The sequence below is a fragment of the Gambusia affinis genome, linkage group LG11 (assembly GCF_019740435.1).
Source record: "Gambusia affinis linkage group LG11, SWU_Gaff_1.0, whole genome shotgun sequence".
Lineage (NCBI taxonomy): Eukaryota > Metazoa > Chordata > Actinopteri > Cyprinodontiformes > Poeciliidae > Gambusia > Gambusia affinis.
In genome coordinates this window covers 4789881-4817433 of record NC_057878.1, presented here as the reverse complement: position 1 = coordinate 4817433, position 27553 = coordinate 4789881, and the positions used below count along the sequence as shown (strand labels likewise).

Sequence of the window (27553 nt, the reverse complement as noted above, 5' to 3'; positions counted from 1 at the left end):
ATTTACCTTGATTAGATTTGTAATTATGGGCCCGCTAATCCTGACCCCCGGTGGAATGCGGGCTTTGACCTCTGCACTTTTTAACCCTCCGCGACGCTGATAAGACTCGGCTGGCAGCAGTACGGCGTCTTTGATTGTCAGCGCCGACGGATGTGCTAAACACGGAAAAACGCCGTCTGCAAACGTACGAAACTCCTCGCTGCTCAGTCAACGACGGGGACAAGCAGCTGGAGAGGAGGACACAGGCGCTCTCGTCCTTTTCTCTTAAAGTGCCTGATTGATTGTTTTTCCTTTCTTTTTTTTCCCCCTCTTTTGACCTGCATGTCTGGCAGCTCCTGTGGAGAGCAGAAGGGCGCGCTTCCACCCCGCTGTGCTTTTTGGACACGTTATTGACGTGACCATCTAATGGAAGCCAGCAACCGTCTGGGTCCTTCTGAGAAATTCTCTTTCAAACAGATCAGGTGGACACACATCACTCTTGTGTCAGTGCTACCTCCAAGATAGAAATAAAACTGTTAACGTACTTTAATTAAAACTTACATTTTAGGGGGGGGAAAGGAACATAGCTTAATGGTTATGACAGAAAAAAAATAGCAAATTTTAAATTAAAGAAGGATGAATGTGTTCCCTTACTAACTCAAATCCCCATTTAGTCTTTTTTTTTCTTCCGTCTCTTCACCGCAAACAAACTGTTTGATTCCCATGTTCTTAAACCGTTATACAATTACTGAATAATCATAAAAATGATAAGTTCCAAGCATATGTCACTTAATTTATCAGTCCATTGGTTTCTTAGAGTTTGGTATTCTGGCCATTAATTGTGGGTCTGGTCTTGGTTTTGGCTGGCAGACTCTGACGCAACGTGACGTTTTCATCACCCGAACCAGCTCAGCGTGGCCTCCCGCTAAGGAATAACGCTTAATGGAGTCACATAACCACATTTTAATGATGTGGATTATGAGTAGCTTAAAGAAAATTGCGCCAGTTTTTTTTTGGTTCTCAAGCTGAAACCCTCTTCAAGAGACCGAAGTGAGTCAACAAAACCTGGTACAAAGTGCCCAAAACTGGAAAAGTACAAAAGTACTGAAGGGCCAAAGCGAGTATCATCCATAATATACATTTTAACGTGAAAACGTCGGCAGGTACTGTTCACTGTAATAGTAACAAGTAATCTTAAAGAAAAAAAAAGATCTATGAACGTAGTAGCATCCGATTTTAAAAAAAGACTCTGCTTTAGGGACATGCTGTGGTGGCGCAGGGGGTTGACACGCCCCACGATTGGAGGCCTTAGTCCTCGACGCAGACGTCGCTGGTTCAACTCCCGGTCTCGACGACCTTTGCCGCATGTCTTCTGCCCTCTCCTCACCCTCCTTCCTGTCTGCCTACTGTCGCAAAAATAACAAAGCAAATTGTTCTGATGGAAATACATTCATGCATAAACCTCTTTACTCTAAAGAAAAATCTGTTTTTTTTCTTCTTCTTACCGAATTCAAAAGGCATTATTTTTTTGAATTTTTCACTAATGTGAAAGATTCACTGTAGAGAAGGCAAAAATAAACAATCCTAACACCGTGACCTTTAAAATTGTGCTTTTAATTTTGATGGAGTTGCTAAACGTCTAATCCTGGACAACAACAAATGACCCCCGACGACAGCAAAGGAAGTAATATTTCCTAATGACTCTTTCTTGACAAGCTGCTGCAGGCGGGCCCGATGGGGTCACCAGTTCAAACCCCCCGCGGAGAGCTTATCTGCTGGACCGGATATGAGCATATATTGAATAGTTTTCTGTGGCCAGCGACAATATTCCCTCGGCTTGCTGCCTTGCAGGAGACCAGATTGATTGATTGGACAATCGCCGACGAAAGATTTAAAGCGATCCGTTCCGTCAAAGCGAGCTGCGACTTCCCCCTAAATCAACGTGCCGCTGAAGATAAAGGTTTGCTTAAAGCGATTCCGTCCATTTGGACTTGTTTACAGGACGCAGCAGTGCTGCCGCAAGCTTTTAATTTGGTGAAAATAAAGAGGCGACTTCAGGCAGATCTCCTGAAAGTGTTACTTCCAGTTTTGCTGCCTGTGGATTAATAGGTTGGCAGGTTTAAAAAAAATACACACACACCAGTCTGAGACAAAGAGCTCCTGCACACTGTCTCTAACCGACCAAATAATCCTCTGCACAAAGGTCAAACTGCTTGAGAGAAATCCTTGCTTCCAGTTGTCACATTTCTCCGTTCCCCAGACTCTTTTCGGCTGTAAATTCTGATAAGCGAACGGCTTCTTTGTAGATAACAGACTGAAACGAAGCCAATTCTTGTCTTCACCGCTGAAGATTTTTCTGTAAAAGCCGTCGTGGGTCTGTCTCACGGTATCCAAAGGTTAGGTGAAACTATTGAAGCACATTTTTGTCTCCAAATGCTGAGACAGAAATAGATTTAGTGTTTCATCTTCGACAACTAACCTGCGACATTTGTATGAAGATTTAACTGCTTGAACCGTTTACCGTTGAGTTTATGTGCTGGATGAGACCATTTCCAACAGTAACTTCAATGACAAGCATGTGATCATCTTCGTTTTTTAATTCATTCATTTAATTAAATCAGTTAGATTTTGAAATATTTAAGCTATAAATCTTTAAAAACTTAAAACACTTTTCTAGCATTCTGGTACAAAACATCCTTCTGTCGCATTCCGGTATAGTGTTTGTACCAGAATGCTAACATTTACCTTAGTATATGATTTACAGCTACTTCTGTGAAAAGTAAGATTTTTATTTTTGTAATAAGTTTGATGAATTCATAGCATCTAAATGGGGGCAGCACAACATCAGCTACTTCTGATACCAGCCCTGGAAACTGTGATGTCTCTATCAGCTAGCATTGTCTCGCTTATACATGTCGACGTGTCACGTGGGCGACATTTTCCTAAGAAGTATTTCTTCAATAACTTTCTGACGGAACGGTTTCTTTCGCCCCGGAGATGAGCAGACATGAGCTGCTTGACACAGTTTGCTCTTGGGGAATGAGACCATGCAAGGACAAAACAAGAACATTTGTAGAATTCCTCTTCAGAAAAAAAATAAAAAATCAGCAAATATCCTGATGCAGAGGTCCTGGGAAGAGGGTAACATTGTGATTAAATCCTCTGCTAGACAGAAGAGCACACATTGATTCAAATAGCTAACTTATTGCAACTTTAATCTCACAACATCTCATATGGATGTGATGTGCTATTGAATTTCACACGTTAAATGCTTTTTCTGAGGAAGAAAGTCGTAGTTACAGGTAGGAGCAATAAAAAAACATCTTTGTATTTTTTCTTAATGAGGTGAGATTATCATCCACCTGTTGTTGACCTAAGTACTGATAAAGTCCATTTTTCCTTGTTATTCATTTTTATGCAAAGCTAGGTTGACGTCTGTAGCGCAGCCACTTTGTACAAGAAGTCAGAAAAGCAGCCATTTTAAACACAGTATTACTTTAAAATGAGTGGGACTGTTTGGTCTGTCTGAGAAGTCTGGATAGCAGCGGCTTACACAACAGTAATGTGTGTTTTCCAGGCACATGATATCATTTTATAACATAATCAAGGCACTATGTTACCTAATTTAACACCTTGAAATTGAGCCTCTGTCTCTTTAAGAGACACTGTATTGAGAAGTTACCCCAACAACACTCTTCTATTAACTCTGTAACAATGATTTTAGCAGCGCTGCACTGAGAAGTAGCTCCTGTGAGATCAGAAGATGTGCAGCTCCACCAGGTGTTTGCTAATTGCTGCTGGCTAGTCTGAAGGAGCTGAGTGGGGGAGGGGAGAGGGCTGGTCTGTGAGGCGAAAGATTGGAAACTGCATCTCTGAGGAGGAGTCCACTAAGGCGTTTTGCGGTTGCCATGAGTTCTCAAACATGCATCCGAGATTCGAAACGACACTCCAGCTATGTTTCTGATGAGGGAATAACATCATAACATGACGTACAGCTCAAAACAGACAATTTTACATAAAACTGCCCTTTTAAGTAACTTATCCAGTCATCTTTCGAGCTGGCCTTGCAGAGGATGTTGCCTTAATTTCTGTGATCAAAAGCTGCTATTTTCCTCCAACAAATGCTCATATGCCACCAGGGTTCAGAACAGTGGAAATACACAAACAACGAAAACAAAGCCAACAACTCTTTAGACGGATGGATAAAGGGAATATTATTTGTACGTCTCGGTTTTTGCAATCACCTTCACAAGTCACCTATCGTGAGAAAGAGTCCAACTTCATTTCACTCCGAGCATAAAAACAGCTGCTCTGTCAGGACTTTAGAGACGGATCGTTTTGGAGCAATAGAGAACAATATAGTGATGACTAAAAGTCAGGGCGGAAGTTGTAAAGTTATGCAGGTGAAACAAGATCCAAAGCTTAGAACATCTCAACTCTGTTCAATCTGTCATTTGAACATGAAGGATGGAGCCAAAACGTTGCTATGGGGATGTTTTTTACTCAGGAGAAGCTGGTTGGAGTTGATGAAGCTCAATGTAGAAAACGCTTATAAAACTTAAAAAAAACAAAAAACAGAAAGACTTGAGATTTGGTTAGGAGGCAAATGTGTCATAATGCTGAAAAATCCAAGGGTTAGGATCACTTTTCCAAGTTTATATTGTGTTGCATCGTCTCTAGACGTCAGTCAGAGTGATACAGTCATAACAACCACCATCCTCTTCAAGCTGCAGTGTGTCAGTCGAATCCTCAATGTTTAGGGCCACAGCCCTAATCAGATTAGAAGGGTTAAAAGGTCTGCAAAAAAGGGGAGGAAGGAGCCTGTATGAGTGTGAACGTGTGCATGTGTGTGCGTGTCTAATAAGAGAGCAGATGTTACAAACCAACAGCCAAGCTTAGACCGTCTGTTTCTCTGATTTATTTCTCTGTATTTTTGACTCATTGAGTGACTGTCTGTTTGTCTGTCTGTCTGTCTGTCTGTCTGTCTGTCTGTCTGTCTGTCTGTCTGTCTGTCTCGGAAAGGATAAAGTCCTTGCAAGAGTCCGAGAGTGTCAAGAAGACATTTTGAGCCCCTAGTAGTTGTTTTATAGACGCCAGTTCAGAAAATAAAGTTAGATATGGAAATTAGAGATCTGAAATTGTTTATGTAGCATAACACGGAAAAGATCAATTTACCTTCAGTGGAGCTAATCCAAAGCCTGCATTGTCCCTTTGTCTTCCTTTTGGCCTTCAGGCTGCAGAGAAATACATAAAATAACTTCTTTTTTTTTTTTTTTGCACGCTTTCCTACAGCACCTTCTCAAAAGTATTCGACTCTGAGCTTTTTCATATTTATAAATATAAATATGAATCTGGTTGTGATGAAGAATGAAACGTATAAAAGTAAAATTGGCAAAATAACAAAAATTGAAATCGAAAAAACATTCGCTTACTGAAATAAATAAAAATGGTAATTAATGGAGAAAAACTATAGGTGGAATTTTATTGTGTGTTTACAAAAACTACAACATACAGAAACGACGGATACAACATCCTTCGATTTGGTGTTAGACTTTCAAACTGATGTGAAATTGATTTTACCAAAGCTGTTCCACGTCAGTCATTGTGGGAGATTATATTTATTAGACTAGTGCATAGTTGAGAAGTAAAAAAATTATAAAAAGTTTTTACCAATTTTTACAGTAAAAATTAAACAATATGATAAATATTTGTTCCCTCCTCAAGGCCTTTTCAACTGCTAGCAGGCTTTCTTCCTGTGTTTTAGCTTCAACTATAACATTTTACTTTAGCAAGCCACTGTTCAGTTTATCTTGTACGCCACGAAAAAACTAAAGAAATAAGTTCCAGTTTTGGCGTCCGAGTCAAAAATAATTAAGACATTCATTGCCAAGGAGCATTTTTTTTTAAACCCCTCAAGAAAGACAAACACACAAAAAAGAAGCAAATTGTGTAAATCTTGTTTCTTGTTGCACATTATCTGGTTTAATGTGGTTTTAAAGTGATAAAATTCACCAGAATGTCCACGTTTACTTCAGAGGGTTTGAAGCAAAACGTCATACCACTTGAGGCTGGGTTTAAAGCAGATGCCAGCTAACCTGCAACCTCTGTCTCCACGCGCTGCGTTGTTTGGACGTCATCCCTCTCTCTCTTTCTCCCTCCATCCACCTGAGTCCCTTCCTCCCTCCCTGCCGCCGTGGGCTTTGTTCAACGGTGGAGCCTCCGCACGTCTCTGAGGAGGCTTGACGTGCCTCGGCGGCTCCAGACCACAATATTTAGACGAAGCGAGAGAAACAGAGAGAGAAAGACGCGCTGGTTGTGGCGTTAGGCCAGTGGTGAAATTCTTATCATCCTGTATTCGCTTGTGTTTGTCCCGGTGGCTTTAAAAGCTGGATCCGTAAAATCCCAGAGGAGTAAACAGATGATGGGGGGGCTCAGAAGCAGTGGACGTGAAAACCAGGCTTTCACTCAAATATCCCTTTTGTTGTAAGAGCGCTATTAATGTAACATTATACTCTGGAATAGTTTTAGGTGGACAGTTTTGACCACATAATTACTTCACGGAGGTTTACTCAGCATTGTGCCGAAGGTTTAAGTGGTTCTTCATGTGTGTCTTGGTCAGTTGTTTTAAACACCAGATATATTATGGTCACCCAAACACGATCTTCCTCGGTTTTGTGAACAATGAGCATTGTAACTTGGAGGTAAAGTGTTATGTAACATGGATGTGGGGAAATCCTGGGGGTTTCATCTGCTGCCTTGATGGTCCAAAACCGTTACAGAAAAGTCAGCAAAGAGTTTTAAGAGTTTACAGTAGACAGAAAGGCTAAACAAGCATCTCAGAAAAAAAAACCCCAAAACTTTTGTGCATTCAGCAGCTGGACTTTCAAGAAGTCAACATAAATCGCTAGGTGACGACGCATGAACAAACTTTGCCACGCAGAAACTTTACAAAAGAAAGTCTTGCCTTACATAACAAGACGTGTTGATGAATCAGAGAATTGTAATGTTACGGTGGTAAAAACTGCTTTATCACAGATAAAAGCAGCTATCCATGGACGTCGGCGTTTCTGGTTTCTCTGTCAGGGGCAGAGGGGTGAGGTAGACTGGCATGCATCTCCCCTCTCCAAAAAACATTTAATAGAATAAAAGTCAAAAAGTTTCGACTTGAGAATGAAAAATGTCCACGACTTTTTCTTGCAAATTTGCGATTTTTCAAACTTGGAAATCTACCCTTTTAAAAAAATAATAATAATAAATAAAATAAAATAAAAAATTCTGAGATTAATCTTAAATTTTTTTTATTTTTTCTAGCAAATGTTTGGCTTTTCAAACTCAGAAACATTCCTGTTTTTTTGCCTAGGAAAACAAAGAAAAACATGAATTTCGGGGGAAAAAAACTGATGCCGAATTATGTTTGTTGAAGGAAGAGTTTGTTTTGTTTTGTTTTTTAAAACTGTGGTTATGTGAAACAGTAACAATTTGTCAGAACCCTAATTGCATTGGGCACCAGCCAGGCTCATCTGCGTTTGGAGAGTCAGAAGGAGATCTCATCCTCAAGTCAGAAACTGACAAGATGAACAAATGGAACACGCAAAAGTGAGAGCGTGTAAAAATATTTAGCATTTATTTAAAATACAAGTAGAACGTCTATAAATACAGAGTAGACCATTCCCACTCGATGGGTGGGAGAATCAAGCTATTTCTCCTTTTCAGTTTTTTTTTTCTGTTTGCCGTCCCAGATCCTTAACCGCTACGAACTCTAAGGACAGGATGGAGTGTTGTCACACAGTTATGTGATCCGACAGGTTCGGTCGTGTTTCAAGCACTCAGTGCAGTACGACAGATTGAATGGGGGACAAAGGTCAGCCCGATAGAGAGAAAACATCTCACTGAAATACAAAACCTAGATAAACGGAGCCATCTGTAGGCTCCGCCCCTTTTTGGTACCGATAATCCCAGCTGCACGTTCTGAAAGCGTGCTGAACCCATGATCCCACTGGTATCACTGAGAAATGGTAAACTGTGAAATAATTTACAGATAAACGGAAACAAAGACGGATAAACTTTAAAAAATTCAATATAAATTCTACATAGCAAGGGTCAAAAAGGTCAAGCAGTGTAATGTGAATATATAATGACTTCTAGCAATTTTTTTTTTCTCCCCCCGCCAGGGGGTCTTTTGTGGGCTCTAGTGTCCCTCATTCAAAAGTAGGCTGACAGGAAAGGGGGAAGGAGAGGAGGGAAGACATGCGGCAAATGTCGGCCGGGTCCAGGAATCGAACTCACGACCACCGCGTTGAGGACTGAAGGCCTCCAAATGTGGATCGCACTATCCCCTACGCCACCACAGCACGCCACGTCTAGCAATTTTTAAAAATTTAAATCATCTGTACTCTGACCCGTTTGAAGTGGCCAGCACTTTTTCGCTATCCATCATAACTTTGCTCAAAAACAAACTCCAAAGGCATTTTTGTTCACCGATTTCTTTTTGACAACTCAGACAAAATACAGCAATAATTAAGTCATTTTCGGCTGTTTGATCTGTTCTGGGTAACCCGACACTGAAGTTTTACACGACCCTTATGTTTGAGAAACAGTAGAGAACAAAATAATAATAATAATAATATATATATATATATATATATATATATATATATATATGTGTGTGTGTATAATAAATCAATAATCCCTTCCAGATATAATTTTGCCCATGATTTTCACAGCCATGCCTCAAACGTTTGTCAGCCAGAAACCTCTAAAATTATGTTTTTCAGAGGAAGAAAACACACACACACAAAGAAAGACAGGGAAGCAGTGGGGTTTTTATTTTTGGCTGGCATCATGGCAGTCTGCCTTCTTAAAGTAGCAGTGGTGACGGTGGCGGCAGCCGGGGCGGTAGAGGCGTCCGAACCGCCGATGCCGTTTTGGGTCGCAGCACCTCCCTGTCTGACTGAAACACCTCCGTCGTCAGCCGGTCATCTTCCCCTCCCTCGCTCCATCCGTCACGGGTCCGTTCCGGACTCCAGAAACGCTCGTCACATCCTTGTGGCTCCCACCCGGCCCCCTCCACATGAGCGTGTGTTTGTCTTCGTGCATGTTTTTTTTAACGTAAACATTCAGCCACATTGCGAGTCTGTTTACAATAGACTCGCAATGTCTATTGCGAGTCTATTGCAATAGACATTGCAATAGACTCGCTAAAACTATGCTGCTTGAGGAGTATGGCTAGTTGCTTTCCTCTTAAATGCAAATGTACATATCTATGGTACAGTTTTTGCTTATTTACTGCTCTGAATATGTTGTTGTTTTCAGGAAATAAAGAAAATAAATGGCCATTTGAACCTGGCGAAGATAAAAACGACGCTTTGGGTAGTTGTTTTTATCTCAAAAGCATATTTATTGTACAATTTTGGCTTGTATACTGCTCTGAATATGTTTTTTTTTTTTCTGTAAACAAAAAAAAAGCTTATAACCATTTGAATTGGTTGAAGCTACACCACAATGCCGCTTGACGATTTGATTAGTTGTTCTGATCTTAATCGCAAGTTTATACATTTATTTCACAGTTTTGGCTTAGTTACTTTCCAAATGTTTATTTTTTTTTCAGCAAATGGCCGATTTTGAGTGCACATTCCAATTAGCGATTAATCGATTACTATTATCTTAATGATCGACTAATCACGATTAATTCGATTAATCGTTTCAGCCTTAGGAGAAACCCTTCAGCTGCAGGTCCTGGACTGCCTCCAGCTCATTTTCTCCGTCTGGAGTCAAGACTCTCCCTGGCTTCGGGGTTTGCAATAGCCGGCCTCCCCAAGCGTGAAGAAAGGCATTCTCTTGTTGACGCACTTCAGAGAAAACTCCAGCTGATGTTAACAAGGGCATCATTGATTCTCTGTCCTTCATTGAAGGGGGAGAATCCCACACGAGTAGGCTTCCAGTTTCCGCTTGACCTCGAGCGACTCGACTAATCCGGATTCGAGCTCCGAGGAGAACGGTGGAGTTTTTCGGGCTGCGGCGCGACGGCGAAATGTGGCTTCGCGGACGTGTTTTAAACCCATCACGGGGGAGATGTGTTGATTTTGCTATGGGAACTAGAGGAAACAAAGCCTCGCTTTTTTTCTTTTCTTTTCTTTTTATTGTTGTTACTCAGCCACTTACAAAGTGGAACATTTAAGAGGTTGGAACAACACGGTGCAGCACGGAGTCGGTTCTGGTCAGCCGGTGACGTTTTCCCAACCACATTTCTGACACACCCTGGCTTTTTTTTTTTTTTCTTTTTTCTGCTTCGGGTCTCTCCAGAGAGCATCACACACCGCTGTCGCCACCTCAAAAAGCTGGTCGCAGACAAAGACAGGTCCAGCCTGCTGGACCAGAGGCTGTTTTTGCTATAGTAGAATGCAGATTTTTGTTGTTATTCTTCTGTAATGAGAGATTAAATTCCCCCAACAGAAGCCGGGGCTCTTCAGCCGTCGTCTTGGATCAAAGAGGACGGCTGAGCGCTATCAGTGCTCTTATCATCCTAAGCAAACCACTTTTCTGAGGAGAGATAAGCTATAACAACTGACGCATACCTTTGTATTTGTGAATGGGAGTTTGTGGTTGTTTTTTTTTTTTTTTTTTTTACATTATACTGAGCTTTCCCTAACTTTCTGTTGTAGGCTTGAATCTCAGTTGATCCTCCCCTCTGTTGGGGAGCAAAATAGCGATAGGTTTATGATAGGATGAGAGTTCTAGATGCTTCACGCAAAAGTTAACAAAAATATTCAGATCCCTGGATATTTCTAAAGTTTTCTCCTTTAAAATCACAACCTCTCTGGCATTTTATTGAGACGTAGAAAAAAGGAACTAGAGAGGAAGCAAGACAACATGATATTGCTCAAAATTTCTGATGAAGAGAAACTTCAGAAAGTGTGTGCAGTTATTACTTTGTTGCAAACATGGCTGCAGTTTCTTTTTTGGCCCTCAACCGTCTCCACCAGCTTTGCACTTTAAGAGATTAACGTTTTTTTTGCTCATTACCTTTGAAAATTAGCTCAGGCTCAGTTAAGTTGTTCCGGAACATCTACAAACAGAATTCTTTTTTCCTACTTGATTTTCAATTGAGTTTAGTTCTGGACTTTGACTAGGCCATGAACACGTTTTGACCAAAAACATTCCATTGTAGTTCAGTGTTATTTTTGGGTTGGAAATTGAATTTCTACACCCGGCTAAAAGTCTTTTGCAGCCGTTTGCAGTTTCGTTTCAGAGCTGCACTGGAGTTGGTTCCCATTAAACTCCAGCTCCCCAGATCCTGATGCTCCCATCACCATGGAGATGACGGGGTCAGGGTGACTTTTGGCCTGCACTCTCTTTCTGGCTACTGTGGATTTTATTTGGAGGTATCACCATAAAGAGGACTGAATACAAAATGAACACTAAGCTGTTCAGTTTTGGTTGTAGACAACCTTTAAAATCCTCTGTTAGTTTATTTCCACCTTGTGGTTATAAGCTCCGTTTTGTGTTGCTTTCCCAAAGAAATCCCCAATATTTGACATTGTAGCTCAAGAGGTCTGAATTCCTTTGCAAAAAGATTTAAAATTGTAAAAACTCATGTAAATAAACACATAAAGGCTTATAGATACTGCATCTTGAGACATCGTAGTATTTTAACGTATCTAATTGGAGTATTTTTACTTTAATTGCTTTAAAAAGTGGAAAAAACAATTTGTTAGCACATTTATTCATTTGTCATTCCACACTTGACTGACCTACAAGGTAATGATAATTATTGTCGCTGCCAGCTCCTGGGTTTCCTTACAGTTTTTAAGGCCCCGCCATTGAGTAGTGAGTTTTAGCGATCAAAATCAAAAATCCTGAAACTCCCCACCAGCATGTCCAGCTATAGACTTCATGAAGGGCTGTGCTCTCAGATTTCCCCTCCAACATCTCAGAGTAAACACTCTCCTCCTCCCAGGAAGGTTTCCTACAGTGAGGTTTACTGTTGGAGCTCCTATAAGTCAAATGAGTGCGTCATGAAATGTGGAAAAAAAGAGAGAAAAAAAAGAAAGAAAGAAACTACTGGCAACATTCCTCCTCATCACTCCTGTTATTCTTGGCTCGGGCCGGGCATTCTTACACCTGGACTGGACCACACTGCCGTGTAGTCTAGGAACGCTTCTATGTATATGGAACTGACTGCACACACACACACGCACACACGCACGCACACACGCGCACACACGCGCACACACGTCCTCCTCACTCAGTTGTGTCAAGTTATTTAGATTAAGCCTGCTCTTTTTTTCAAAATAAAAGCAAAGAACGTGCTCAATAAATGTGCTTGAATAGGCTAATAACAAGAATAATTGGAGGATTCTGGGAAATATAAATCATACAAAAAAAATTTCCGCAATTTTTTTCCCCCCCATCTCCAAAACACTCTAAATCAAGCCTACCCCCACCTACCCCAGTTGAGACATCAGACTCAAAACAAAGAAAGTCTCCCACACCCACACGCACCACAAGAGGCACAGCAAGTGTAAATAAAACAACTTCTTATCCTTAAACACACGTCTATCATCTGTTTCTGCATTCAAGATGGTTTACATTGCCTTTCTCGACACAGGAATGGGTTTTTATTCATTTTGAAAACACGTTTAGATCAGATATAATCAGATTTAAATATTGCTGCAGCGCTTTTTTTCTGTTTAATGTTCGATAAATTTAGCACCCACTGAACGACTGTTTCATTTACAACATATGTAGCTCACTTTTTAAAGCTCTAGCGACCTTTATCGAAAAGTAAAATTGGGAGGAGAGGAAAAAGGAGAAGCCCAGACCGGGAATCGAACCCTCGACAACGTCACCGTCTGCACAGGGTGCGCGCGCGCTCTGGGAGTTTGCGTTTGCGTTCTGCGTTTTAAAATGACGCCATTTTCTTCCTCAAAATAAGTTTGTGGATGCCTGACGCGTACTCATGCCTATGACTAGATGCGTCAAAGTACGCTGGGACTCGAGCCTTTTAATTTGAAAATACCAACCGGATGCTCGCTCACTCTCCAAACCATTTGAGTGAATTGAGCGAGACCGTGGAATAGGCGCTCAGACCAAACATCGCTCAAGCGGAGTCCGGAGCGCTGCTGGCTCCTCAGTCACACACAGGCTCTTTTGTTGGATCTTCTTCTTCTTTTTCTTCTTCTCTGCGATGGATCCTCCTCCCACTCTCCTCTCTGGCGGGTAAACCGTGGACGTTACTGCTCGTATGATGGGAATATATCGCCGGTGCGCTCGGCTCCGTGGATGTACACAGCCTTGATGGAAAGCATGTCACCGCAGCAGGGGAGCATGGGACAGAACAGGTCCGACTCTCTGACGGGTGACAGCAAGCCGCTGCCCGACAACAAGAAGGTAACAGGGAGCTCGGACTCATTTTCGGGTGTGCGCTTCGTGACACTCGGCTTCTGTTAAGGGTCGGTTAAGGAGCATTTGTTTATAGAAAAAATAGAGTTTGGGTGGCAAAACTTATACTGTAAAATCTATATCTCATATATTTGAACATGAAATACTTCTAAAAATACTTTCTGAACCTGTTATTTTCTCAGTTTTACCTAAAAATGTTGAATATCTAAATATTCAAGATGTTTGGAGGTCATTATTTACTAATTGTTTGAGTTATCTTTTTTAAAAATATGTCTGCTTTTTCTTCATTAGAGCTTAATTCAAAGAAGATATTTCACTGTTTTGAAGAAATGTTGAAATGAGTCTGTGTGAGGAGTACAATAATGATAAAAAAACGTAACATAATACCAACACCTGGGAAGCTTTTTAAAGTTCTTTTTAAGGTTATTTGCGGATTTATAGATATAATAAAGTGTTCACATAGAAAAACAAACTTGAACCAAGAAAATTCAACAAAACAATTATAATATCAATATGCAAAAATAAATTGACAGGTTATTTTTGAAGGCGTTTTATTTTATTTATTTTTTTGCTATAGAAGTAGCCATTGTCATTGTAGATATACAATATCTCCCTCAGATTTATCAGAATCCCGTTGAAAGTCTTAGAGAACTTGTTGTAAACAGCGCCCCCACTCGCTTGCGTGTTTAAAACTAGTAACTACATCTATGCGCAGAATACTCTTTTACCAAAAGAGCATTTTTAAAGCAAATCAGGTATTTACTAAGCTTTACCTAAACGGGTTAAATGTATGCAAAAATCTGTCATGTGCATTACTTAATTATTGTTTTATGTAGCTTTTCTAACTGGTATGTCTTTGCTTTGAACATAACCCACATTAATTGGTTTTTACACCCTTTGCAGTGCTGTGTGTTACAGCCACGTTTTTTTGGTCGTTCATGTCTTGGCTTGGTTTGCTTTATTTTGATTTTACGCCTCAATAAATCATGAAAGAAAAGTTAAGGATTAACCTGATTCCAGAGACTCAAGATATCCTTTGTTGTGTTTCCTTCAAAATATTCATGTGTTGCAAGATGTGTCATTGAACTGATGTTGTGTAAAATTGCATTTGCACGTCAGGTTTCCTTTTCATCTTCTTGTTTTTTTGCCGATAGACTCAACAAACACAAACAAAAAAAAAGAACTGTGTTATCCATTACTCTCTTCCTCTCTGCATCTGAGTCCCTAAAGTTACGGCACGTGTCCTCCCTGTCATTCATTGCATTCAGAAATAACAAGAGGTTGTGTTTTAAGTGACTGTTGTGCTTTCAGTTTTGATTTTTGCAAAAAAAAAAAAAAAAAGACAAATTTTTTTTTAAAAAGAGTCAACTGAGCACTTTCTGGAAAAGGAAACAGGACTGGCGGTCTGCGTTTAGACTCATCTGATCGCAGCAGCAGCAGCTTGTGGCTTACAGCCAATCAGAAACTGAAACTGGATGAAGTCTAAAATTGACCTAAATGTCTGAGAGCCGGCTTGTTCAAGAAAACAAACTGCTAAACCATTTACCCCTGCAAGCGCTCGGTCTGGTGTCCCGTGATGCTCATCAATGGTCCTCTTTTTGTAATTTTTTTAATGTTGGACTCTTGCTGACAGTGGCCTATATGTCTCATGTAAGTCTGCTAAAACAGAAATGTTCCAGGAATGTCCTGAGTTAAAATGAACTCCGGAGTCATGTTTAATTTCTGTTGCACTGTTAGTGATTTGTTTATCGTTATTGGATTACCGTTTAATTGTCGTTACAGCGGTGAGGATGTCGGGCATGCCCCTGTCAGGGAGGACGCCGTTAGCCATCTTGAGAACAAATTCTGAGGAATCTTAAACATTGTGCCACAGTCTCTGCAAACTGTCTCACTCCCTGTGACCTTCATGTTTTAGTCTGTGTCATTTCCTCCTCCCCTTCTCCACTGCTTCTGGCTCTTCTGCTTTTTCTGTCAGTCACAAACCTCCCCCCTCCTCTCCTTTCTCTTAAATCCTCAACTTCCAGCCATGAGGCAGCATCACAGAGTGCTGACTGTGGACTTTCTGTCCCCCCTCCCTACAAACCTTACCGCCACAGAATGTAACCGAAAACGCAAACTTTTATCTCTGCATGTGCTCTGACTCATGTTTTGTGTCGCTCTGTCTGTCTGCCCCCCTCAGAAGATGAAGACCCTCGCCCAGAGGAGGCAGTCGGCTCCATCGCTGGTCATCAGCAAAGCACTTACGAGATCGAGAAGCGCTTCCAGGTATCTGCAATACACGCCTGTCTGTGTTCCCATCGGCAAGGGTCTGAAAGCGGTGCCGTTAAAACCGGCGACGTCCCGATCGCATCCCAGTCGACTTCATTGAGGAAACTCTGCTCCCGATATCCGTTCTTGTCGTGTTTCCGTGGCACGTTTTTAAAAGACGGCTGCGTATTTTTGTGTGGAGGGCTTGCTAAGTTGGATTGTAGGCTGTGCGTGTTATTTTCTTGAAATAACTAAACGGATATGGGAAAACATCGTTCTTCCCATGTCATGGCCGCCCACGAATATCCATAGAGAGCAGCTGAAGCACCAGTCGTTAAATGTTATGACGTTTAAGGCAAAGCAATACATTTATTAACTTTTCCCATTAGTTTTGTTTGCAGAGGATTGGCTATAACTGACTGAAATAAACAATTAGCAATTAGCCCCCCCCCACCAAAACAGAGAAACATGGAAGTGTTGGCCTAGCTTAGCACTTCCACTTACTGCTCAACACAAAACAATCGTAATGGAAGGTTTCTGGAGACTGTAGCTGTTTGTGTTTGGGAAACACAATAAATGTTAACTGCATTTCAGGTAACTTGTTGTCGGGACATTATACTTGTAGCTTTACTGACCCAGCTTAACTCCCCCCCCATGTTTAAACATTGCATATTAAGCCTGACCTATAAAAAAAAACAAAAACCAATTCCAACTGGAACAAAATATCTGCCGCCATCAGGAAGAATTTTATTATGAGCTGATTTAGAAGCCGCGCAATCACAAAACTAATGCAGACCATGTGTGGTTCTCACCAAACATGGCGTTGAGGTTAATTATCAGGCCTTATTGGCAAATTCCTCGTCTTAAATGACGCCGCTCGGCGTCGGGGGCAAAAAACAAAACAAAAGCAAAAATCCTGATTGGGACATTCGTGGCTGAGTCCTCCACAAAATGTATGATGTGACGGATGAAGCTGCAGTTGAGTTAGCTCTAAGTTTCTTAGCGTGTATAAATGTTTACTCCCAGTATGGCAGACCTTTCAAACGGATTAGAAAGAGTAACTCGTCTGAATAAAAAATCCTTTCCTCCAATGTCCCTCCCCCCCTTTCTACTCCACGACAACACATGCCTGTTTTACTGCGACTCCTCATGCCTTCTCTAACACTGGAATCTTTTTAAAGATCCTGACTTGACATAATGCTAACGCGTGCCTTCGCCGATGTCCGCCGAGCGTTTTCCCAACTGCTGTGAAGCATTTTGCCAAGTCGGTCGCTGAGCCGATTCACAAAGCTTTCATGTTTTTGTCATTGAGTTTTCCCCAGGAAACACTAAGCGCTGATTTGAGAGACTGATAATGCATAGATTAAAGAAAGGAGGGGGGGGATTGAGCCTTGGAGGCTTGGGATAAAATCAACAGAGGTTTAAAACCTGGATCTCTGGTGAATGAAAGTGGAAGCTGTTAGCTTGCTGATCTGAGTGAGATGGATTGTGGTTTTGGATGACTAAGTCTATGATTGAGATATTTGCTCAAGAGTTATGTTTTCTGCCAGTTTTGAGTAAAAATCTCAAAGTTTGGAGGCCTACTCTCTCACTCACTCACTGCTTACTTATCCCTGAGCTATCGGTCTTTCCATCACCAACCCCCCTCTTCACCTTATCACTCAGATCCCTTCCTTTTCCTTTACCAGGGTCGGCAATAAGCCCTTCCAATCCCCTTTGGCCGCGCTGTTTATTTACGAAGGGCTTTGTTTATCTTCTAAACTGCGGCTAACTCTCGTCGATGCCAGCTTTTAGAGGCAGGCTTACTCTCTCAATCTGCTTCCAGTCTCTTAAAACCTTTTTACAGTCGAATGCTGTCAATGCCAGGCCGTATCTCAGGTGTGAACCGTTTTTAGTGGTGTGGATGGAGTCCAGGTTTGACTGCGTGAAGCGATGTGTGTGTGTGTGTGTGTGGGAGGGGGGGGGGGTGCAGGGGGAAACTCCCTGCGCTGTTAAATGGGTCGGTTCTCTTGGGTCAGGATTTGTGTGTTAAAGAGATTTGGGGAGACATATTCTGTTGGCAGGTGTGGTGAGAGGTTGAGAAAGGAACTCTATTGACTGAAAGACAAATAGTCTGCATGACAGAGCCGCTTAGTCTGTCCCAGTCTGACCTGACTGTCTGCGTGTGTGTGTGTGTGTGTGTGTGTGTGAGAAATGAGAGTGGATGTGGAGCCAGGACTTGACTCTCTCCGCTGTCACTCTTAACCTTTGACATTAAATTAGGAGCTGTCGGGAGGGAGGTGTTCATTTATCTCCAGTTCAGCTTCTTGAGGTTTTGTGTCTGTAACCGTCAGAAGGTTGAAGTCCTGGCTGCAGTTGACGCTACGCTCCAGCCGTTTGCCAAAACAGCCCATTTTTGTAATAAATTGGTTTGTTTTGTTGGGTTTGTCTAACCCTGTGCGTGCCTTGGAAAGAAAAGCACTGGAACCCTTAAGCCACATAAATGCAGTTGAAACGGATAAATAAGTGCTTCCAGCAGCTCTTGGCAGAGGCTTCAGTATCATTGCATCACCAATGTGCTCTTTATGCGAGTAAATCCCTCCGAGATGGGAGGGAGAGCAACGAAAATGTACCATTTGCACCATTCATACTGTAACGGTGAGGCTATTTCTGGTTTCCGCGTTTAGGATTTTTTTCTTTTTACTGGGAAGCGGGAATCCGAGAAGAAACCTAAATATACGGCGCTCCGCACATGTATTCGTTTTCACTTTTTGCCATGTACAACCACTGACTTCAGAGTGTCGGACCAACACAAAGTGGTGCATAAAACTAAAGTAGAAAGGAAAGGATGTCGAGGTTTCATAAATGAAAATCTGAAAAGAAAAGTACGCACTTGTGTGTGTTCTTTACTCTGATGCTATTGACTGAAATCAAGTGCAATCGGCTCCATAAAGGGGCCAGCTGGTTAGTAGCTGAAGTCCACCTGAGTGTAATTTAACATTAATAAGACTGCTCTGTGAAGGCCAGGAAGCCGACTTCACAAGTTTTCCTTTATGGAAGAGTGGCAAGATGAAAGCTAGTGCAAAAACACAAAAAAGTAGTTTGTCACAATCCTTTCACTGGAGACAGTAGACATATGGAAGAAGGCACTCTGGTCAAATTCGTCCCAATTTGAACTTTTTGACCTGAATGCAAAATGCTATGCGTGACATTGCTAACATCTTCCCCATGGTGGTGGCTCCATCATGCTGTGGGGACTCTGGAAGCTGGTCGGAGTTGTCAGGGAATCCAGATGCAGCTATTATAAACACAACAATCCTGCTTGAAAAAGCTGCTGGAGGCTGCAAAAGACCCGAAACCGGGGTGAAGGGTCAACTCTCCTCAGCAAAATAATCCAATCGTGCCAGATCAGATTCAACCAATCAGACCCCAGATGTTCAAATCTGGTAGAGACGGACCTCAAAAAGATTGCAAGACTCATAGAAACTTCCGGTTGGTTTTTACAAAGTATTGAGTCATTGAACATTAAAGCATGCCGCTCTCTTCAGTTCATCTGAAAAATATCCAGCAGTGACTCCCTCTGCCAACAGCGATAGAGATGCATCAAAGGAATAATCTAATCCATCAATCTCCTGGATTTTTTTTTTTTTTTAGTAAGAGATTATGGAAACAAACCATAGGATTACCTCCATCATTCTTAGGGAATTAAATGCACATGCCATTGGAGGAAGATGGCAGCATTGCAAAAACATGAAAAATTGTAACTTGCAATCTGGTGCCAAAGTTTTCACTTTTTAAAAAAAACAAACAAAAAAAAAGATTGCAGCAAAGCTGAAAAACCATGTGTCATTTTGCAATCGCAGCCTCATAAACATGAACAACACTCTTGAAAAACACACAATTCATCAATGGTTTCTGTAGGACTCCGGTCAGATTAAGAAGTGTGTATTTGTTACACTAACACTGCACACAGCAACGATGTTTAATCATAGTTTCAAATGTATTGATCCTCTCTATTGAAAAGTTAGCAAAACTAACAACCTCAACAATATGAACAGTTTTAGGGGGTTTCAAACATCACAAAAGGAATTTATTGAGATGATGATGAGTCAAACTTATCATGGCAGCTTTATTGCGATAAAACAATATGACAAAAACTCACAAACACTATTCTCTGGTTTGAACTGTGAAAAAAGCAGTGGCTCATATCCTCTGGTTGCCTTACTAATAAAAAAGGGGAAGAGTCAAAGTTTCCTGACCTCATCCTGTGTGTTACTGCGTGCGTTTCCTCACACAGTAACGCCACGTGGCGGCTGTAATCCAGTTTGACAGTAGCCTTGAAGAAAAGCGGCCACCCTGGATTTGGATGGTACAGGGTGGCGTGTGTCTGTCTCGAATGACGTCTTTTGTAAGCAAAACGCTCTTTTGTCTCCCTGACTGGACTGCTGGTGATGCAACCCGTCATTGTGAAGTTTGCTTGAAAAATCGGAGGGAAAAAAAAAAGAACAAAAATGACAGTACTTCCTCTTACAGCCAGCGTCCGTCATTGCATTCACTTGTTCCTTGTTGCCGTTGGTCTGATGCCAAAAATAATCATATTTGTTGGAAGTGAAGGTGTCGGATTCGGTCCCGGCGGACGAGCAAATGCAATCACAAGGTTTGTTTCAGGGATCTTATCAACAGGGGACAGACTGTTACATTAGTGTGTCATTTCCTGGTGAAAGGCTCCCCATACTGACAGCTCAGGTGACGTCTTACTGTGGTGGAGGGACCGTGTTACCTGACGCATGGAAAATGGAGGGTTTCGGCTTATGGAGGCCGCCAGCAGCGTCTTTCGTGTTTCACTTTGACTTTAAAAAGTAGGGCTAGGATTGAGCTGGTGATTTTAGATGCACTGCTTTTTCCAGTTTTTGATGAAGGTCTAACCTGCTGTCGCCATTGTTGATTTGTCTCCAAGAACCGTAGTTAACAATGTTCAAAATACTTTCAATCTAGGCGGCCCGCTGTAGGCTGTCAGTGTTAACAATAACAAAGGCATCAAATTATGTGTGAGTGTCACGAAACGCAAAATGATCCAGTCTTAAGCATCGTGTATTAACAATTAGCATTCTTAGCATCCCTTACTGTAAACACCATGCTATAGAAAATCTGTATGTTTAGCAGTGATAAACGGTGACATAACAAGCAAAATAAAAAAAACACCAGTAGGATTTTTATTGTAGCCGTTGTCTTCAGCATCTCTTAAACTTGCTGGTTCTGGTTTTTGTCACATGAAAAAATCCGTAAGCTATAAAACGATGTGAAATTGTTGATTTAATGTGAATTGAGTTGGTGAAAACGGTAATTTTTACATTTGTACAATCATTTTAGGAAAAATACTGTTATTTTCCCTAATTTAAAACATTCTCATGTTTTAACTGTAGCGCCAACAAAGACAATAGCATCCAACCACGAAAGAAGAAAAAAATGTTGTACCCATCATTACACGGTGTAATTCTGGCAGCCACGGCTTCTGGCGTTTCACCTACAACTCTTTTTTTATTTATTTTTTAACAATGCAGTTTCCTTGTGGATTCTTGTAGATCCTTGACCGACAAAGTCCTAAAAAGGAGAAACCTGCCACTGGCACATCCAGACGAGCTCTCCCTGTGATAATTCAATCCTTTACCAGTTCAATGAGATGTCGCCCACGGCTCACATTGAAGAGGTGAAATGACCTTTAACCCATCAAAGTCTAGCTTTTTGTTGTTGCTGCCTGGATAAACGGCCATTGTGCCTCCACGGAAATAACTATTCATGCACACATTTCGTCCTTCTCCTGACTTCATCAGAAACTACTAATGATCCTAAAAATGGTGAACTCTAGCAACTTCCACACTGAAGGGTGTTGCTAACCGAGCTGTGGTTACATGCAGTGTGTTCTAGGTCAACAAAGGATGATAAAGTTGGTCTACCACCACAACTCAAATTTCCTGTTACGGTGACATAACAAGCAAAATTAAAAAAAATACCAGCAGGATTTTTATTGTAGCCGTTGTCTTCAGCATCTCTTAAACTTGCTGGTTCTGGTTTTTGTCAGGCTGTTCAGTCTCTGAAGGCCTGAGCTGATTTAGGTGAATCAGATGTGTCTCAGAGTGAATGCTCTCCATTCATCACAGAAAAAGTCCCATCTCTCCGCTGAGTCTCACTCAGGAGCAAGGGTCCCTGCTTTTTAATCTTTCACAACTTGACAGAGTCCAACTTTGTGACTCATGCTGATAAAATCCATCAACCTTTTTTTTTTTTTGTGCGCATTTTTGCCGCTTGAATATTCATCCCGCGGGGATTAGCATGCAGCGTCGTGTGAGGCTTTTGTGCGCTCTTATTGTGCGTTTCTGAAAAGTCAACATTTCTTCCACACAGAGCCCGGGCTTCGGCAGAAACGTGTGTGTCCGTTCAGGCGGGGCGGGGATGAAATTTGTCAACATCACTTGTCGCACAATGGAGACGTTAGCTCTGCGGCTCGGCTGTCAATCTGGCATTTGGGAGGGAGGGATGTGTGGTGAATATGGAAGATGTTGTCTTTATTAGCGGGAGCAGAGTGAAGTGAAAGCGTGTGTGTGTGTGTGTGTGCTAACTGGAGGGTTTCTGAGATTTGGACTGATTACAGGAACTGAGGTGCATCCATTATCTCGGCAACACTTCATAAAGAAACTTAAATTTCCCAGCTTTTTGGTTGCAGTTTTGGTTTGTTTTGAACAAATGGCTTCAGCTTTCCTGGGGACGTCTTAGGAGTGCGTTGACCCGGGTATTTGTCATCTCTACTTGTACATTTGGGAGATTGCAGCTTACTTCAACTGTGACTTTTCCACAGAGCTGAGAATATTTCAAAATGCAGGATGTTGTATGACGGAGAAAGTTTACAGTTGCATTCACGCCAGCCACGTTTAGCCCGCTCTAATCGAACTCTAGTTTGCCTGAAAAGTCCGGTTTGTTTGGGGAGGTGTGAACGTCCAGTCGGCTTAAAAATCAAACTCTTGTCTGCCTAAAAGCCTTAGTCTCAGTTCAGTTGAAGTGAACTCTTGTGCGGTTCAAATCAAATGCATGCTGTATGTGAATGCCAAGCGGGCCGTGGACCGCTCCAAAAGCAGGAAGTGGACTGCAGCGCTGGGCATTCTGGGTAAATACAACCAAAACGAGTCGAGCGCTAGCAGACAGAAATAGGATGTGGTCGTTTAACGACAAAAAAGAAACACTAAAGTTTGACGCCACTCTGTTTTGGTTTCCTTTTTGTGAAGGAAAACCACAAGGAGAGAAGGAAGTTGCTCTCATGTCTTCTTCAGAGGTTTCCTTGTCGTTTCCTTCAGTAATTTGTGGTGCAGCGCCACCTCAGGCGAGGGGGTGAACAGGTTTTTCAATTAGTTTGTTTCATTTGGCAGAGTGCAGAGTGAAAGCAAAATGTTACAAAAGTTACAGTTTTGATCCCTAGTCAAACAGAGTCTACCAAACTATCAGATGTAAAACCTCCTAAATCTTGGAGCGGTCCTGGATTTGACAATATAGTTTCAGTGCAGTGAAAAGAACACGACATGGGTCACAAAAAAAATAAAATAAAAATAAAAAAATCAAAGAAAACCATGCTTTGCTCCAAGCCTTGCGTTTTAGAAATGTTTTCTTTCCAGCATCAGATCTGGGCTCCAAGGCAAGTCAGTTTAGTGCTTGAACAACGAAACTACAAGTCCATGACGTGTTCAGGGATTAACTAGTGCATCGAGTGTTTCTCTCAAACAAAACAAATTGGCATTTAAACATTTGTTCTGGGGATAAGCCCGCGGCTTAAACACATCTGTGTGGAGCTTATTTCGCAACAACAAGAAAAAAAGAAAAATAAATTCCATAGTTTTATTGTTTGACTGAGCAGCTCTCTGAATAGTCTCTACAGTTCATTCTCCAGTTTTATATCTGCACCACACGGAAAGCCTGTGCTTAATTTATCACATTAATTCAGTTTACCAGAAATCTCTCGGCCCTCACTTTTTGAGATTGACATTTGGAAGACGAGGAGAGAGCGCTATAACCGTGTCCCCCTTTTTCTTTTTCTTTTCTCTTCGTTAATTAATTATGCAACCAAACACTCGTCTGATGAGGCTGGAAGGATCTTTCTGTGAGGGAATCCAAGTTTCTTTGGCTCCTCAGCAAAGCCTGATCCACCATTCGGCGCTTTTCTGCCAGAATACCAATAACGCACGCTCTCTTTTTCCACGCAGCGGAGGCTTTGTTAATACGAGGGTGTGGACCTGTGGGCAGAGAACGTGTGCCCATTTGTGTACATAAAAGAGACAGAGATAGCAAATGTGGCTGGAAGGGGACAGCTTAGTGTTTTTATCGGAGAGCGATGGATAAACAGGAAAGGATGGAGCGCACTAATTGTTTCCTTTTTCTTCTTCTTCTAAAAAAAAAAAAAGTTCTTCCTTTTCATTTCCTTTAACAGTGGAGTGTATTGACAAGAGAATAAAGGTCGAGTCTGAATGAAATTCAGAATGAGATTTTAAAAAAACAACCATATTTTAAACTATAAGCTCTTTTAATTAATAGGTGCTTTATAAAGTGCCAGGAACCTCAATGTTTCCATCTCCAAAGCTGGTTTTTTATGCACATCTAAGCCATACAAACCGTGTGCAACCCATTTTCCAGCTGGCTTAGGCAGCTCATGATTTGTGGCTTTGTTCGAGCCCCAGCATTTATTTTGCAGCAAGAAATCGGGAAATATTGCGGCGAAAATTCCATTCCATTAATTTTGGAGGAGCTATTGAGACATTTAATCCCCTTTCAGTCCCTTCCAGCGCTGGTTCACCGCTACACGGGGTTCGTGTTTTTAGCTGTGCGGTCGCCGCCAGATCATTATTTTATACTGTCAATGAAATTGGAGGGGGAAAAAAAAAAACTCGGGTGTTGATGAAAACAGTGGAGTTGAGGAGATTTTCTGTTCTTTTTTTTGTTTGTTTGGGGTTTTTTTTATGGATGAAGCTCACTGGAAAATATTTCAGGGTTATTTTTGATCTGGGTGATTTTTTTCTTTTTTATTTTTCTTTTGCTGGTTCACAATTTGCCAGACCTATTTCACGTTTATACCCGAGTATTGTCATTGAGGTAAAACATATTAAAAGAGTAATGGCTGCTAATTTGATTTAATTGCTAACCTTGACAACAATGATCTTAATTCTCCTTCTAACCTGACAGATTTAGCATTAAGTAGTTAGAGGAAACTATTGTTATTCCAAATTCTGTGAACTCATTTCCTTTAGTTTCAGTTAAAGCGCCTCACAAATATTATTACACCCATTGGTTATTAACCCAAACTTTTGAATATGGAGCTCTGGGCTCTTTGGCCTACATTCAAAACACCGCAGCACAGTGTAACGTGTCGGTGGTGGCAGCATCATGCTGTGGGGATTCGGCGTGATGTTGGTAGAGATGTCTGTATTAGAAAATGTCCATAACCAGAGCTGGGTAGTAACTGGTTACATTTACTCGAGTAACTTTTTAGAAACAAAAGTCCTCGTATTTTTACTATACTTTACTTTTACTTGAGTGCTGTTTTTGCTACTCGTACTACTTTTTGTTGTTATGTTATTATTTTACACCCGCTCAGCTTCATCCTGTTTTAACATACAGTATATGTGCTTTACTGACTGTAAATATTTTTTTTTCTTATTTGGAAATGTGCTGCCTGAATCTGTCCCTTTTTTTTTTTATTTTACGTTTTTTGTCTCTTTGATTACATCATATCTAGACATTAAACCAAATGTTCCCATCAGATTCTTTTTCGCTCTTGGATACCTTTTTGGACAGTTACAGTTTACTTGAGTAAAAAATATATAAAACCAGTCGTACGTTACTCTTAACTCTGCCAGTAAACGACCTGGACTTGTGCACTCAGGATATGACCCAAACTGTACCTCCTTTAGCAAATTCGATCCTCCTGGTTTTGTTGTTCTCTGACGTTCCCCCGATTGTTGAGGGGAATTTTAGCTGAAATACACTGTTTCACTAAACGTCTCGTCTTTCATGTCTCCAAACTCATCATGAGTCAGTACTTTGGTAATTGGCTCTGAACTTCACTGTGTGTCTTCTTTCTTCTTCCTTTCGTCCCTCCAGGGAAAGCTGCATGATGCCGGTCAGCCCCGAGTCGTGTCCTCTTGTCCAGGCTTTCCTGGCCGAATGCCTCGGCCGCCTGTTCCTGGGTCACGCCCAGGCGCAGCTGAAGACGGGCCTGCAGACCCAGGAGAGACACCTCTTCCTCTTCAACGACGCGCTGCTAGTCGCCAAGGCCAAGTAAGCTCCTCCCCTCCTCCTCGTTGGTCCAAACGTCCTGAAATTACTGTCCCTTTCTGCGGCAGTTTGTCCAGCAGGTCTTTCTATCTATGGAGATAGAAAGATGCAAACGAGGGGGAGGAAAAACAGCAATCTGAATGAGAATATTTTGGAAGAACATTTACAAACTCGTTGGGTGTTCTGGTTCTTCCTGATGCGTTCCAAAGATCTAGTTACGTTTTACCTCTCGCACCTTCAGGTCCTCACAGATTTATTTTTTTCCCGTAGCGTACAATTATTTCCCAGCCGGTCAGATCCATACGAAACCTGGCCGACATCAAAACGCAGTGAGGGAGTCCCCACCCACAAGCTAAATCGCGCAAGGACTCGCAAAAATAGCGACTGGAGGCACACGGAGACATTTTTGAGGTCTGCATTCAGAAATAGGCTGCAGCTCTGCACTTACTGTACACACAGACACGGCAAGACGGCTGTGGCGTGTCCCGGCAGTCATGTGCCAGCGGGGTGGAGATGACGCTTCCAGGACGGAGGCGACGCACTGTAATTGGCTTTAATGTTTTAATTTATTTATATTTTTGTGGTTGAGTTAGAGGAATGTGCAACGGCGAGAGGGGAAAAGACATCCAGTGGTACATGTGTGCTTTTCCCTCCGTTGTACCGACCGAATATGTTCAACTGGATCATCTACCTCTATAATTAGAGACGTGGTAAACGGATGCACATTTTACTCTGAAAATAGAAACTTTTTATGTCTTTATTTATAGAAAGTGTGTCGTAGCGGAAATACATTGTGAAGTTCCAAACTCAAATTGGATTCAGTTAAAATACTGGGAGAAGGTTAAAGGTATTCAGTGTGCTTTGTAAAGGCAAACTGAATGTATAAACTAATAGTCACATTCATTCGTTCTTCCTGAGTCGGTGATTTGTACAATGAATAATTTGCTACAGGAATTCTCGGTTTGACTCCCGACTGCAGGAAAAGGGTTTGGATACAAACACACTTTACACACTTTTCACACAGGTACTTTGAACACCGTTCGTCTTTTACACTCTTCAGGTAACACCACAATAAATCTAAGGTTAAGGTTAAATCCTGTGATGCAGAATTCACATTGGCATTCAGTTTGCTGTCTGGAAAACGAGCCGTTTCAAAAGTCCCCGTTTGGTTGAGTCACGCTGCGCCGTTACCTAGCAACCCCAGCGGAGCCTGGTTCGTCTCCTGCGTGTGCTGTGCAATGGCTGCCGCATAAGACAAGTGTTTTGTTGTCGACTTGCCATCCAGAAACCACTTGCTGCGTTTGTGACAAAGTGGTTCAGTTTTTCTTCACTGTTGTCCCTCATTCTTGTTTTGGATACTTTCACTTTCTGATCATAATGCTGAAATTTAAACATTAGTTTGCAACTTTGCCTCATTGACTATCCGGGGTTTGAATGTGTTAGCATTATGTTGCAGTTTTTTCATCTATTTATATGTTTAGTTTAAAGCCACTACTACTGGACTATTGATTGAACTTGTTTATTTTGTTTCAAAGTATATTCATGGTATTTGTGTTTCTTTTTACTTATCATTCTCCCTTGTAGATCTGCAGCAGGTCAGGAGTGTGGGAGCGGCTGGCCCAGTGTTTCCTGATTA

At 41.6% G+C, this 27553-nt stretch overlaps 1 protein-coding gene across 3 annotated transcripts in view; it reads left to right on the top strand.

The window, feature by feature from the left end:
• arhgap20 (Rho GTPase activating protein 20) overlaps nt 1-27553 on the top strand; it is a 76318-nt gene that overhangs the window by 27146 nt on the left and 21619 nt on the right. For 2 of the 3 annotated variants that reach the window (XM_044131818.1, XM_044131820.1), the window contains 2 exons: nt 15560-15645; nt 25744-25920. In XM_044131818.1, the coding sequence (XP_043987753.1) occupies nt 15560-15645; nt 25744-25920 (263 nt within the window). Of the gene's footprint in view, nt 1-12799; nt 13369-15559; nt 15646-25743; nt 25921-27553 lie in introns of those variants that run through there. The other variant, XM_044131819.1, reaches the window with a different exon arrangement.